Consider the following 14,908-nt stretch of genomic DNA (forward strand, 5'->3'; position numbering starts at 1 on the left):
GACTGTGCCATTGACCAACAAAAACCTGGTCAACTTAAGTCAATGGCGCAATATTTTTTTTGTTATTTAGAGAGGCATTAGTAGTGTCCGCCTATAGGCGGGTCCACAAAGCGCGTACACTTTGTCCCTTAGATGGTCTGCTGGCGTGCTTTAACCTCATGCACGAGCAGATCCGTTTCCTCCCTAGAGATGCGCCAAGTCTTTCCACTTGCAAATTCCTCCATGTAAATAACAATCCACCATGGCGCGAGTGCAATTGGCTTTTAAAGGGATCAGGAGATGAGACTCTGATTGGTTTATTGCACGTTACGCCCAAAACACACCTATTACTCTAAGAGAATAGGGATAAACCCTTTTAGACCATGCACTGTGCGCGCCGACCGTTTTTTCCGTCGTTAAACTAGCAAAAGTGGAGTCGGACGTGCCCTAAGTGCACTTGCGCCGTGTGCTTTAGACCATGCGCTTAGATCGCTTTATATCTTGCAGGCAGCTGAAATAAATATTATCAATTATGGTAACACTTTAGACAATCTACTACCTATAAGTAACTTTGCAACTACATGTCAACTTACTCTCATTAGAGTATTAGTAGACTAGTTAGCTTAAAATCTGCTAAAAAATTATTTTGATGCTCCCCCAATAGACATTCAACAGACTATAAGTAACTTTGTAACTACATAGTAGTTACAAGTACATAGTAACTACTAACCCTAACAGTCTACTGTCTACTGATAGTTAGTTGACATGTAGTTGCAAAGTTCCATCAAAATAAAGTGTAAACTTGATTATTAAATACTCAATGTTCAGGTGAATGACAATAAATGGGTTAACATGCTTCTTGGGACCAGAAGATTGGGCAAGGCTAACCAACTAACCCTGCAATGCTCAATATTGAAAAGAGTTAAAAGAACCAATCACTTCATTCATAAAAGCAACTATCTTTTGCTTTAAGTCATGCTGGAAAACATGATCTGTAAGGGTGTATGGTGTAAGGTTCACCCTTGGCATGTCTGGCTGGATTAAAACAAACTCTGGTGCGATTGCTCTGTTAATGCGGTTCATTTGAATAACTGTAAACACTGCCATCTGAACCCTGATGCGCACCAAACAAGCAGGCCGAGACCACTGAAAAGACGGTCTCTGTTTGCTTCCAAACGAACTCTGGTGCGATTCGAATGGAATATGAACACAACAAGGACAAAAAAAAAAGGACAGAATGCTCAAGCATACCTGTTTTTTCTTGTTTTAGTCACAATGTTGCCCAACACAGTTCAGTACAGGATCGCAGCAGATCTTGGTTTGTGTTTGTGACGGCGGGAGTCCTGCTGCTGTTTTGACTCGTTTACACATTTGATAAGCTCTTCACGAGTTCTCAGCTGGAGAAAATATCATCATAATAGGCTACGCACATACAATGAGCTCATTTAGCCCAGCACACAGCATTGTTTTGGATGTTGGGCAAGTTCCGTCGCAAAATATACATAATAAAAGCAGTCTAATCAGGTTGTGAACATATCTCTATGCCTTTAGGTTCGGTATCTTTAGTTGCCAAAAACTGACTAGGACTAAATATTTTTGTTTTAGTTTTTTTGGTCAGTTCCATGGCCCCCAGAATATTTTGTTGTATAAATATCTGAACATGCAATATATCAAAAGAAAGAACAGACCCTCTGCTTAAAAAAAACAACAAAAAAAACATGCATTCTTTATTATATTTTTCTTTAGCAAAAAAAAAAAAAAAGAGAAAATTGTGACTACATCTGGATCGGATTCATACCAATGATCAAAACATAGATTGAGTAGTTTGAATAGATAAAGTCCATCAACACCCCTAATGCTTGCACAGTCCTATACCTACCTATAAACCACAGTTCTATAATTCAGTAACATTAGGCAGTTTCGATTTATATTCTGTTTAATGTGGATGATCGCGTTATTTTACATATGCTTATGCTATCACTTGTTTCTGCTGCTTCTTCTCCTGTGTTTTGATCAGGAGATTCTGTAATCTTTCAGAGGATGCATAAAAGAGTTTCCTACTGTATAACAGTGAAAACACGGAAAGCCGGAAATTTCAGTCAATGGCGGGGAAAGGGTTTAAAAAGTGGAAAAAGCCCCCCCACCCCCCAAAAAGTTTGGGGTGGTAAAGACAGTTACCTTCTGACACACTGAACTATGCTGAGATTTCAGCCTGGACACTTTCTCCTCCAGCCACTGTATCCGCTCAGCCTGTGAACACACATGCACAAAGATCATGAAATTCACATCACAAATGTTTACCATCAAACACAGAAATGTTTTGAGAAGGAGACAATAACCAGAGCAAAGATGGTAGCTCAGAACAAATAAAGCAGTGAGAAAATGGCTGTACTGTACAGTCATAATGAGAAGCGGAGGTGTGTGTGTGTGTGTGTGTCAGGTTCCCTGCTCTGCTCTCATCACATCTGCTGTCAGTAATCTGTTCCTGAGCCAGCAGTGCTGGGATTAAGTGCAGTCTGCAGATAAAGGATGTATGCGTCATTAAAACACACAAGACCGACACGTACACACTCACAGAGCCACCGGTGAGTAATAATACGGCCACAGTTTCAATCACAAACGCAGCTTCATTTCTATGTGAAAATCATGGCTGTTCAGAGTGTGGAAGTCTCAGATGTGAAGTTCTTTCAAAAAGCAAACTGTCCAGCTGTGCATTGGAGAAATAATGATTTTAAAAGTGATGGATCACCCAAAGTTCTTGGTAACACTTTGTTTAACAGTGTCTTTGTTACAAGTTACATGTACTTGCTATAGTAATAACAGAAAATTATCCATAATTAAATGCAACAAACCCTAATCCTAACCCTATAATATTTACAGGTAGTTAATTAATATTACTTTGTACTTAAATGTATAATTACACTGTAACCATAACCCTGACACCTTCGAATAAAGTGTAACCAAATTCTCTTATGTACTCACCATAATGTATTTCTAAACTCTATTTCTTTCTTTCCAAAAAAGGAAAAAAACTCTTCGTAAAGTAGTCCATGTGACTTTTGGCCCGTTTACACCTGGCCACTTCATGTGTTTTTACTGATCGGATAGCTATCTGATTTGTTAAAACAGTTCCCTTTACAATTGGCCACATAGATGTCTCAGCAAAAACAAATATAAATCATATTTTTAAATTCCGCTCTAAATGCAAATTTTACAAAGTTCACGATATGTATTGAGAAAAGCACTATAGAAATAAATGTGAACTGAATTGAATCTGCAGCCATGCGTGTTGCACTAGACCTGTCATATCTGGCTATAACATATCATATAGCATCTCCTTATTTTTTTACATTTTGGGATGAGTAAAATTTACATGTGCCTTCTACCCCCAATACAATATCGAAAGCGTTTCAGAGGGCATTTACTCCCGGTGACCAGGTGTAAACAGACAATAATATGTCATATAAGTATGAGATTTGAGTACGATGATGGTGAATTTACGATGACTACGAACTTTGCTCTGTCCCTCACATCATGCTATTATATGGCTTTAGAAAATTTGAAATATAGAGACTTATGGACCACTTTTATGGTACTTTTATGGTGCCTTTTAGACATTTTTCGAGCTTAACCATCTAAAGTCATGGTATGATTGTTAAAAAAAATCTTCATTTTATGTTCCACAGAAGAAATTAAGTTTGGGACATCATGAGAAATAATGAACACATTTTCATTTTAGGGTGAGTCATGCCTTAAAGGAAACAGTGATGTCCATGTGTATACATTTTAGGTCTGATTCTTTGCAGGAAATGCTGAAAAATACTATGCTTCTCAATAGAGGAAATTTGATTAAGGCACCAGATCATGAACAAAAGATAATAGTCACAGAGAATAAGAACATAGCACACATGAACTCAAACTGATATGATGACAAGGAGATCAAAAGCTTTCTGCCATGCACTATTCCATTTAATACAAAATTCAGCCCTTCCGGAAAAAAATCTAAATAAAATAAAAGGCAATTCTGAACAAAATAAAGAACACAAAGAAAAAAAAAAATATACATATATATATATATATATATTTTTTTTTTTTTAACTACTGGCCTGTAAATATTAATATACCAAACTTTTTTTCTACATATTTTATTGTCAAATTAGTGTAACGGAGGCCAGCTACTAGTAAGAGTTGTGCAAGTAAACCTCACTCCTCTTGGAGCATTAGACGGTTCTTGACCGTCCCATGCCGCAAACACCTGTTTGAATCCTGCTCGGAGTGGGGCGAGTAGAACTGAAGGAGTTACATTAGCATTAGTAAAATCAAAAAAATTCTAACATCTGCAAGAACATAAAAGACAGAACACTGGTAAACGTAACAACTCTCCCCTGTCTGCTGATATTTTTTCTTTTTTCAGTAACACTTTATTTCGATAGTCCACTTTAGACATTCTACTAATTATAAGTAACTTTGCAGCTACATGTCAACTAACTATCATTAGAGTATTAGAGTATATTATAGAGTATAGACTGTCTGCTTAACATCTGCTAACACTTTATTTTGTTGGTCCCCCAACAGATATTCTACTGACTATAAGTAACTTAGCAACTACAAATCAACTTGTTCTCCTAACCCGAACCCCTAACACCTAACCCGAACCCTAACACCTAACCCTAAACTAACAGTTTACTGACAGTCTACTTACAGCCTACTAATACTCTAGTGACAGTTAGTTGGCATGTAGTTGAAAAGTTACTTATAGTTAGTAGAATGTCTAAAATGACTATTGAAATAAAGTGTCACCCTTTTGGCTTTAACAAGTTTATCTATCTTAAACATCTGTCAGTGTAATGTGTGTTCAGAAAAAAAAAATTGAATAAAAAAACTATTCCAAAAATCTAAAGTCTGTAGAATTGCTTAAGACATCTCAGTAAAATGGCCCTAGAGGTCAACTGGATAAACAGAATAGCATTAACCACAGTAATGACTCCCAGACCATGTGACATTACAGAGAGGTGAGAGCCTATGAGCAAGCAGCAGATGGTATATGAATAACGGAAACTGTAATGACATACAAACAAGTACTACAGTATTTCCATGGTTTCTTGAACAAATCCCATGTATTCACTGAAGTACCCTGGAATACCATGTATATACTATGGTTTATAAATATTTATCAGTACTATGGTATCACCAGCTGATAGTATCACTGGACCATTGTACCAGTGTTATCATTTAATTTTTATACATTATATATGTTGTTAATATTTTAAAGTAGATTTTTATTTTTAATTTCAGTTTTCACATTTAGTTTGAGTTCTTTAAGTACTTCAAGGTAAAAGGGTGGTTGATTATGATTTCACTTTTTTAACTTTAGTTAGTGTGTAATGTTGCTGTTTTCGCATAAACATCTGCAAAGTTTCGACGCTCAAAGTTCAAAGCAAATGGAGATATTTTCTTTTACAGAAATCGCTTTTTGAGAACTACAACAAATGGCTGGTACAGACTACAATGAGGTTCTTCACGGGTTAGTGACATCACTAACCCTAAAATTTACATAAACCCCATCCACGGGAACGCGATTTATAGATTATCATGACAGAATACGCTAATCAATGACTAGAAGATAGTTAACTCCACATCAACTACATAAATTCATCAACTAACCATTCAGAAATGTCCTGTTGGATTCTACATTTTGTCACTTCTTCTTGAGTCTCTCCATCATTGTCTGACTCCGGTTTGAACATAATAGGCTAAAAGTTTTTGACATTTTCAGTGCGTGTCTGTGTGAGGTAATCTTGAAGCTCCGCGCTCTTAAAAACACACAAAAACGGCGAATTTTTGTTCCCCTCAAAAAGTGACAATTTTAACATGCTATTCAAAAATATCTGTGGGATATTTTGAGCTAAAACTTCACATACACACTCTGGGGACATCAGAGACTTATTTTACATCTTGTGAAAAGGGCATTATACCACCCCTTTAAACTAAATGAAAAATGAGAAACCTTTCCTTGGCAACTAGCTGAAATAAAAGTGAGTAAGTAAAAAATGTATATTTTATTTTAAGTTAATCTTTATTTTGTTTCAAGAAACAACTTTTTTTATGGTTTAAGTTAATAATAAAAATTTTGTATGGTACCACAACAGGACTTTGAATACATTTCCCTTCCTAGTACATCTACTCTAGTGCATATTCAGTAGTCACCATCAGTGCGCTGTAAATTGAGAATTATCCAATCTCACTGTGTTTTTGGCATCCTGCATCCTTTCCTGGCACCGGCTCACCTGGGCTCGAACAACGGACAGCTCATTCTCCAGTTCGTGACATTTCTTCCTAGCTTCTTGGGCCTCTTTGCACTTTTCCAACACCGTGGACTGATCCAAACTAAGCTCCGCAGAGACTCTGTCCACCTACAGGGCGGCGCCAGACATGAGAAACATAATGCAATAGAATCTTCTTTCCAAGGGCACATACAGACACACTCATTCAATCTGACCCTTGGTGGAGGTGACCTCCTTGCAATCAGCCCCCTGGAACACTTATTTCCCAGCTATAATCAGACTCGCTCACTAAGGCCTGACCTTTTCTCAGCAGCCCCTCAGCCATGGCTATGTATAACTCCAATATAAAACCCAGCCCCCTAGAGAGAGACATCTGCTAGAGCTCAGATCCACGGCCATACAGGTTAATTAGGGAGAGAGAGCACAAGCTCACCGCTGCACAAACAAGCTAGAAAGATCTCAGACTTTATGAAAGGTATGATATATGTAAGTTGCACCTAATATCATAGTATTTACTGTGGCACAGGGTTATATTTTTATTTATTTATTTTATTTATTTTTTATATTTAAAGTTATATAAATTTTTTTGGGAATTTTTTTCTCATGGTAACAAACTAAATTAAAGAATAAACTTGGGACCTATAAAGCAAGGCAGCCTACAAGTTCTTTATGATGTCCTCTTAATAACATCTCAAACACTTATTTTCTAATCATGCAGGTATAGCTCCTAAATTCTTGAATTATGATGACAGACCAAATTCTACAAAATTGGTGGCTGAGCTTACATGTCAATACCATATTTCAAAGCTCCGATAAAATATGACATTATGATAAATGCTACATTTTTGGTGAATATTTGACATCAACAATGGTACTCAGTGGCCTGGTGCCATTTATTTTCCAGAATAGCTTCATTGCACCTTCACCAGATTCCCTTTTACCTCCGAGAGCTACAAGAGAAAATAAACATATAGTATACAATTTTTTCAAACTAAGGCAATACACACTTTTGACAGATCATGTGCACTTGAAGGCAAGTGACCTAGAATAGCAGTTTTATTCTACATAGAGTGGATAACATGATCAGAGCATTACATCCTCTAGCTTTATTTAGAGCTGATATTAACATCCTGTTCAGGTGATCTCACTTTGAAAAGGTATAATGCTAAATATAATTATAAATTGGGTTCTAAATGTTTTGAGATTAGTTTACAACCACTTTCTAAAGTGGACAAAAACGCACATGACCACATTGCAAACCAAGGCCATAACCATCCCTGACAAAGAGCAGGGCAAATCCATCTAATAATGTACTCTTCACAGATACTGAACATGAATGCCAGTGTGACACTTCACTTTTAACAATGAAAGAGTAAGATGTAAGTAGCTAAACACTTTTTACGGTAGAAATGTTAAGCGGACGACAGTAATATCCAGTAATACAAACAACTTTACTTGTTTGGTCAAATTCTCTCAGGATCAACCGATACGGAACTAAACAACTCAGAGTAACTGAATCAGTCACATGCCTGTGAATACGATATTTAAAATGGCATATGTAACCAAAACCAATACCATCCACACCAATAGGTGCCAGTATAAAGTGTAATAGCACTATCATATCACCGAATCATGAAGAAAAAAAAATACTTAAGGCACCTTGTGGTACTTCTGTTCTTGCTCAAGTCTTTGGAACTGAAAATATTACACATGTAATTCAGTCTCACAAAGTAATGAATCTCATTTAAAAGAGTTTGAAGCTGTGAACATAGAGATAATAAAGGTGCCTCACATGATAACAAACAAGCTGCGTCTGGACCGTAAAAAGGCCGTGAACTTAAGTGTGAGAGTGTTGGTGGGTACTGTGAGTGTGAGGTTGTTTTCTCAGCAATCAGTGTAGAGCTCCCCTAACAAGTCTGCCATGACGCCTAGCGACAGGTGACACAGCCACTGGTGACGGACAGCACTGGACTGAGCTCTGATTGGTCAGCAGTCCGATCCAGGAGGGGAGGGCTGAGAGTCTCACTGCAGCAAACACTAGCTTGTAGCAACATGTCTAATATCACAAACTGTTTTCGATGCTTTTAAATTATGCATGTATTACATTTTACAACCTAAAAGAAAGAACAATCATAATATTCAGAAGAGATCTCTAAAATTTCTCACACTGAGTTCAGATTAACAAGATTCCAAAGTCTGCAAAAATCAAACTTCAACCTGAATTCTCATTATTCTCATCAAATTCTAACAAGATCACACACATATATAAATATAACTGACTCATTTGAGGCATTTGAAAAATATCTTAGATAAAAGTTGATACATAAAATAAACATAACTTAGTCCCCTGTTCTGGGTTTTGTGTCATGTTTTAAGTATATCTGCAGTTTTCCTCCCAGAGTAAATGTCTTCTCTGGGATCATGTTCCCTGGCATCTGGCAAGAAAAAATTCTGAGACCCTCCTCACCTCAACGGTGGAGGGGCAAACACCTGTCTCAAAGAACTCTTACTTCAGTCCAGCTGCTAGCTGTTCAACACATGTACTGCACGGTCTACAGCAAACATGGAATGTAACAAGTTTAGCAGAGTTACTTAGGCAAACAAAGAGTTTACTTGATACATAAAAACAACATTTTTTTTTAGACCCAAAAAACTGCATATTAAGCATTGTACCATCATGTGCAACTCAAAACAATCGTCCTCATGTCAAAGTAACAACTGCAGCTCAAAAGCCGCTGACATTACAGTAAAGTACCACTTGTAATGTATGAAAACAACAGAATCTTTCAGTTCATTATGGTCGCTTGGATTGGGATCATTTTGTGTGTTTTTTTTCTCTCAAAGCCTTTTCAAAATCATCCCTGACTGAACATTTGCTCTTGGTAAACTTTTTGTGTAACAGCAAAAGCCAATTCAATAATTATAGCTATTCTTCTTATGTGGAATCATCCTTCTTAGAAGAAGAGAGAAATACAAAAATTACTGCAAATGCAGTGGTCTGAGATCAAAGTATCTCACAAAAAAGAGCCCAAAACAAAAGCATGGAGATTGAGAGATCGAGAGAGAGAGAGAGAGAGAGAGAGAGAGAGAGAGAGAGAGGGCCTGAGCAGCCTGGGCCTGGCTGTAAAGCTTTTACCTGAGCTTGTAGCTCCTGATCTTTCTTCCTGGCATCTTGTAGCTGCCCGTGAAGCTCCTGGTTGCGGTCGTGTCCCCTCTGGAGCTCCTGCTGGCTTTCTTGCAGCTCTCTCTGCAGATCCCACAGCCTCTGCTCTTGGACATCCAGCTATCCAACCACAATAGAGGGCAGGGCGCAGAGGAAGAGAAAATCAATCCACTACAAAGAGTCTCCTTCTCTGCTCGCCTGCCCGTTTCGCAGAACCCGCCATGACTAGAGCTCCGGCAAAGAGGAACTGGTGTCCATCTGGCCCTCATTGCATCCCAAACATTGAGCAACCCTGAGTGGTTCTACGCTTCACATACACCCAGACACTCTAGACAGGCTAGGACAGCCCTGCACTGAATGCAGAAACAAAAATCAATGCTTCTTAAACAAATGCGAAATCGCAGCACATTGTACGAAAGAAAGAGCAAGAGAACAAGCAATACTTCTGCAGACAAATCTTTACAATTTTCGGTTACATACACCAGCAGTTTGCTCCACCATTGCGACAAGTCAATCCATTACCCACTTTTTGCAACAAAAAGTATTCATTAATGGTGTTATTTTTCAAATCATTACAGCAAGGCCTACCACGTCACATCAAAAATAAATAATTATTATTGTAATTAGCACACTATGGTCACCTGCAAAAGAGAATGGAGAGGCGGGGAAGATGGGAGTCAAGAAAAGGAGAAAGGAGGAGGAGGTTTAGCAAACCCCTTGTTCCGGTCCAGTCCAACATTATCAAGCATCCTCATCTGCATTTCAAATTGTCGCACGATGACAGCCACATATCCAAAATGGAGGCCCAGGGACTCCCCGCAATGATCAATTAATTAGCCGCACTCATTAGAGGCCCAAGAGTAATCCACAAATTCGCCTAAGTCACCTAAATCAAACGGTCGCCCCTCACTTTACCCATTGATTGTGGTCTGGTGACAAGCACTTCAAACCTTGCCTCGTCTTCTCATCCGTCTGTTGGCATAGTGAACGCTCGAATTCCTGCCAGATTGTAGACTAAAACAATGAGGGAAGAATGAGAATCGTTTCCCTTTAATCCTAAAAACCCAGCTCATCCTTTTGCTCTGCTTTTCGGTGTGTGATGCAAGCCGATAACCCTGCTCTTTCTTTGCCTTACAATTGCGCTCTCTCTCCATTCTCCCCTCCTAAACTGATCAATACTTCATTTAAATCATGACATTAGCACACTACAACTGGAAAAAAGCTGAAAGGAATAGCAAAACGCTTCTTGTGGCAAATGGAGGGTTGGAAAATGGATTATACATTCAAATAGTAACCATAACTGTTTGTTTATATGTAAAAACAAAGATTGAAATGCATGTGACGCTCAGGACCAACATCATTGTTTTATTTTCAGCTCCCAAGACTGACTGATCAATATCGCATTTGAATCCAGAGAGAGGGGCAATGCCGCTTTAGCTCTCAACGTTAAATGAAATGCAAACAGCTCTGCCGTAATCAACACGTATATCAGACCTTATCATCCCGTCCCGCTGAAACAAACCCTAATGATATTTCCATACACAAAGAACATGTAGCCATACGCATTGGCGGTGGCGTGGTATGCGCCGTCTTGCATTTGTTTATTCATGCAGGATGCTGTAAGAATAATCAGAGCGCTATGCAAACACTCCACACTTAAGACTTGAAGGGACGGTAATCATCGACGCAGGGGGGTGTGGGAGCAGAAAGAAGAAGAAGAAAAAAGGTAATTTCCTGTCGCGGATCTGCATAACAGGCGCACGAGAGAGTCTTATCTGCCTAATGGTCATTAGCGGAGCTTATTTACCTGAACGCTTTGGGCGTCACGGGCCTGATGAGAGAGGAGCAGATCTTGCCGGAGTCTTTGGATGCTCGCGTCCCGACGTGACAACTGCGGTTCGGGTTTCACATCCCAAACGTGGCGGTGAGGAAGGAATGGAGGGCGTGAGGGGTTTTTGAGAGTAAAGAGAGGGAGGTGGAGAGAGAGGGAAGGGAAGAGTGAATCACTCCAGGAACATGCACTTACATATAGTCGGGTGCCAATGTCAACCAATGAGCAATTAGGCAGACAAGACCAAAGTTATTGATCGGGTTTGGGGCTCTTTCCCAGGCTAACTAAGCTGAGTATGTGTGATGGCTGAGGAAGCAGTAGGGGAAAAGAGGAGGGGGAGAATTGCGAAGAGCTACTCCCTCTAGCTCTCACTGGGCCTGTGGTATCGAAGAGGGCCTGGTCATTTAACCTTCTATTGATCTCCCTTCTAAACAACCCCCTTCCCTAAACAAATGTGCATGTAAAATGTATACACTTAATGTAGGTCACACACATGCCAATACATTAAACAGTCAAATGTGCCTGCAAGCCTGCTGGGGAGATTGTCCCAGGTTTTGCAGACATCAGGGTTCTTGGGAAGATATAACCCTGAGTGTGCATCATAGGTTACCAACCAGATTGCAGACTTTAGCATTGCTTTATGGGTGCGCTTGAGGGTACACATCATTCATTTGAGATGAATGAAACCAAGGTTGTAAGGGATAGAAGTAGAGTCTTTTCAATTGGCTGTAGAGACTTTAAGGGATAGTTCACCCAAAAATGGAAATTCTGTCATCATTTACTCAGCCTCATGTTGTTCCAAAACTGCATGATGTTCTTGCTTCTGCATAACACAAAGGAAGGTATTTTGAAGATTGGTTTAATGTCAGTGGGGTCCTTATCGATTTTGGTTGTATGGACAAAAAAAAGGCATTTTGTATTTCACTGAAGAAAGAAAGTCATACAATATGACATGAGGGTGAGGATTTTTTTTTTGTTTTTTTTTTGGGTTAACTATTCCTGTAGATTCACATGTAATTTCCATGTCAGGTTCCCAAACTTCTTTTAAATTTTGGATTTTAGGCGTCTGTCATACTCGCATCTATACAGTTGATGAATGAATTATTAGAATAATTTGTGCACTGCTAATAAAATGGCTAAGGACAGAAAATTAAGAGCATTGAGTGTCAAAAACTGTGTCTAACAGTGTGAATTGTGGCCGTACCTCAGTCTTCAACAGCTGTGTTCCTCTGAGGGCTGTGAGATCAGTGGAAGCCTAAAGAGGAAGACAATGTATCCGATGAGACTATGAAAGAAAAAGGACCACTAATGTCTCTACATTAGCTCAATTGTTTCTGCTAGACAGGAAATAAATGGAGAGTAAATTGAGACAGTCATTAAACAGGTCAGGTCATAAACATATTAGATAGTTTGACAGTTTTATGAGAAGGTAGGTTAGTTCATGTTGTAAAGGTCATGTGATGCAAATCCCTTAAAAAATAATTAATTCATGATGTTTGTAAAATATACTTCTTACATTGAAAATATATTTTAAAACTTAAAAAAAAGTAAACATGGTTTCTAGTACTTTTAACTTGAGAAAGTTGAGATTTTTTTTTGTTTTTAAATAATAACATTTTCTACATTTTCAAAAACATTTTCTAGAACTTGTCACATGTATATATATATATTTTTTTTATCTCTTACATTATAAAATAACCGTACATACATTACATACACATTCATAACATACATATACTGTATGTGTAAACATTTTATGGGCCCTATCTTGCACCCAGCACAATTGACTTTGTACACCTACGCATATATCATTCCTATTTCGCACCCGACACACAGCAGACTTCTCCCTCCACAGACGCACGTCGGTAAATTAGAGAAGGAATTTGTGCTTTCTCATCAAATTCATCCAAGACCAAATTATCTGAGCTGCTACCCACAATCATTTTACAGCTCTGTATATCAACATTTTCCTACTTTATATCAACAACATTTGTTTATTTTCTTTTTTTTTCCTAAAAAGGAGTTTTAGGAGACACATCAGAGATAGAGTTGATTAGAAAAACACTAAAGAGACGTACTATAAACACGTCTAACGATACAGAGACGGAAGAGAATGAACTGAATAAGACAGGGAAAAATATCTATTCCTCCCAGAGAGTGTGTAATTGAAGACATGTCTTTCATGAGATATGCTTTGTTGTGAAAGCAGAAAATTCACAAAAAAGTTTTACAAGAAAGAAGACAGAAGAGTTCACAAGTGCTGGTGAGAGGAGCCAATGACGACACGCTCGTATTGACCCTTTCCTCAATAATGTCTCTGGAGAACAGTTAGTTAACACTGATTGTCTACAATCCTGCTCAATCCTGACAAGTGTGGCCTCGGCCAACTCCACTTCAACACAATCAATTATTTCCTCGCTACCCATGGCCAAGAACATCCTTAAAGCACACAATCTGCACCAGAGAAACACTCCATTAGGAAGGTGAGGAAAGAACATTAGGAACCTGCTTTTTTCATTGCCGGGAAAATGCTGCCTTGTGTTGTGGATTCCTTTTTTAATAGCGACATTCTGATTACATCATCAAAATGATGTTTACTCCTACCACAGATTCATACAGAGATAGTGTAGAATAGTGATGTTCAGGTATTTACTAGAAAGCCATGCTCTTTTGCATAGCCTGTTGTCTCTCCAAATTTTTCCATCTGTGTGTTTTTGAAAATCAATGGTGATATTTCCAGAGAGGCAGACATGATAATGAAAGAGAGAGGCGAGAAAATGCAACCCTCAGAGGTGATTGCTCATTCCGAGCGGCTTCAAACATCCCTGTGTTAGAAGGACACCTTAAATATTCTGACTTTTTGCGTCACTCCAGACTAAATCCCTAGCAACCACCATAGCAACACACTTCCTCTTGGACGTGAAATGCATTGTAAGTTCCCCCCTGCCACCAGAGATGGAAGAGGGGAGGGAGGGTGCGAGCAGGACGACAGACAGAGAAAAACAGCATCACAAAATGAAAGCATTAGAGGCGAAAGGAGAAAAACAAGTCAGAAAGACTTCATTCATATTAATAGCACAAACAAAACAGCCACATAAGCGAACACACTAAGGAGGGAAAATCAGCTATTTTTATTTTTCATCTGCAACACGTTTATCGTTTTCTGTATGCAAGGGATAAAATATGCCCTGAACTACCATGTCTGAAAAGCCACTGCAATGCCAGACTAATTCTTAACCGTTACTCATTTGTCTACAGTCTGTCTATATATGTGCGTGTGTGTGTGTTCTATAAAGAACTCTATTCTAATTCTTTTGTGGCTATATGTGTAATAGATGCCAATTATCTCTGTTAAAGTCAATGTGAATAGCCATTCAAACCCATTGTACTTCCATAATGTGATCTACGTCTTGTGTGGTGTGTGAAAAGTTGACTTTCTATACCAAAATGGAGCCAGACCAAATGCGAGTTTGCTAAACAGCAATTTGACTATAGAGCGGTGCAGAGATGACGTATTTTTCGCCAGTTCGCATCACACTGGTTCTTGGATTATTGTATAAAAAAAGGTCTGTGACTAACAAAAGCTTATGCTTTTTACACATTGTTTTCATTGTGATAATCTTCACAAATTAACACAATTTTTATAATTTC

At 38.5% G+C, this 14,908-nt stretch overlaps 1 protein-coding gene across 7 annotated transcripts in view; it reads right to left on the reverse strand.

The window, feature by feature from the left end:
• The window catches only part of pmfbp1 (polyamine modulated factor 1 binding protein 1), a 261,062-nt gene that overhangs the window by 103,948 nt on the left and 142,206 nt on the right, over positions 1–14,908 (reverse strand). For 3 of the 7 annotated variants that reach the window (XM_077201839.1, XM_077201838.1, XM_077201842.1), the window contains 4 exons: positions 12,462–12,512; positions 11,234–11,317; positions 9,400–9,546; positions 2,158–2,229 (listed from right to left, as the gene is read on the reverse strand). In XM_077201839.1, coding sequence (XP_077057954.1) covers positions 2,158–2,229; positions 9,400–9,546; positions 11,234–11,317; positions 12,462–12,512 — 354 coding nt within the window. The remainder of the gene's footprint in view (positions 1–2,157; positions 2,230–9,399; positions 9,547–11,233; positions 11,318–12,461; positions 12,513–14,908) is intronic. The other 4 variants (XM_077201841.1, XM_077201840.1, XM_077201843.1 and 1 more) reach the window with 2 other exon arrangements.

This window comes from Siphateles boraxobius, unplaced genomic scaffold (assembly GCF_051911475.1).
Source record: "Siphateles boraxobius isolate OS27281-9 unplaced genomic scaffold, OSU_SipBor_1 48, whole genome shotgun sequence".
Lineage (NCBI taxonomy): Eukaryota > Metazoa > Chordata > Actinopteri > Cypriniformes > Leuciscidae > Siphateles > Siphateles boraxobius.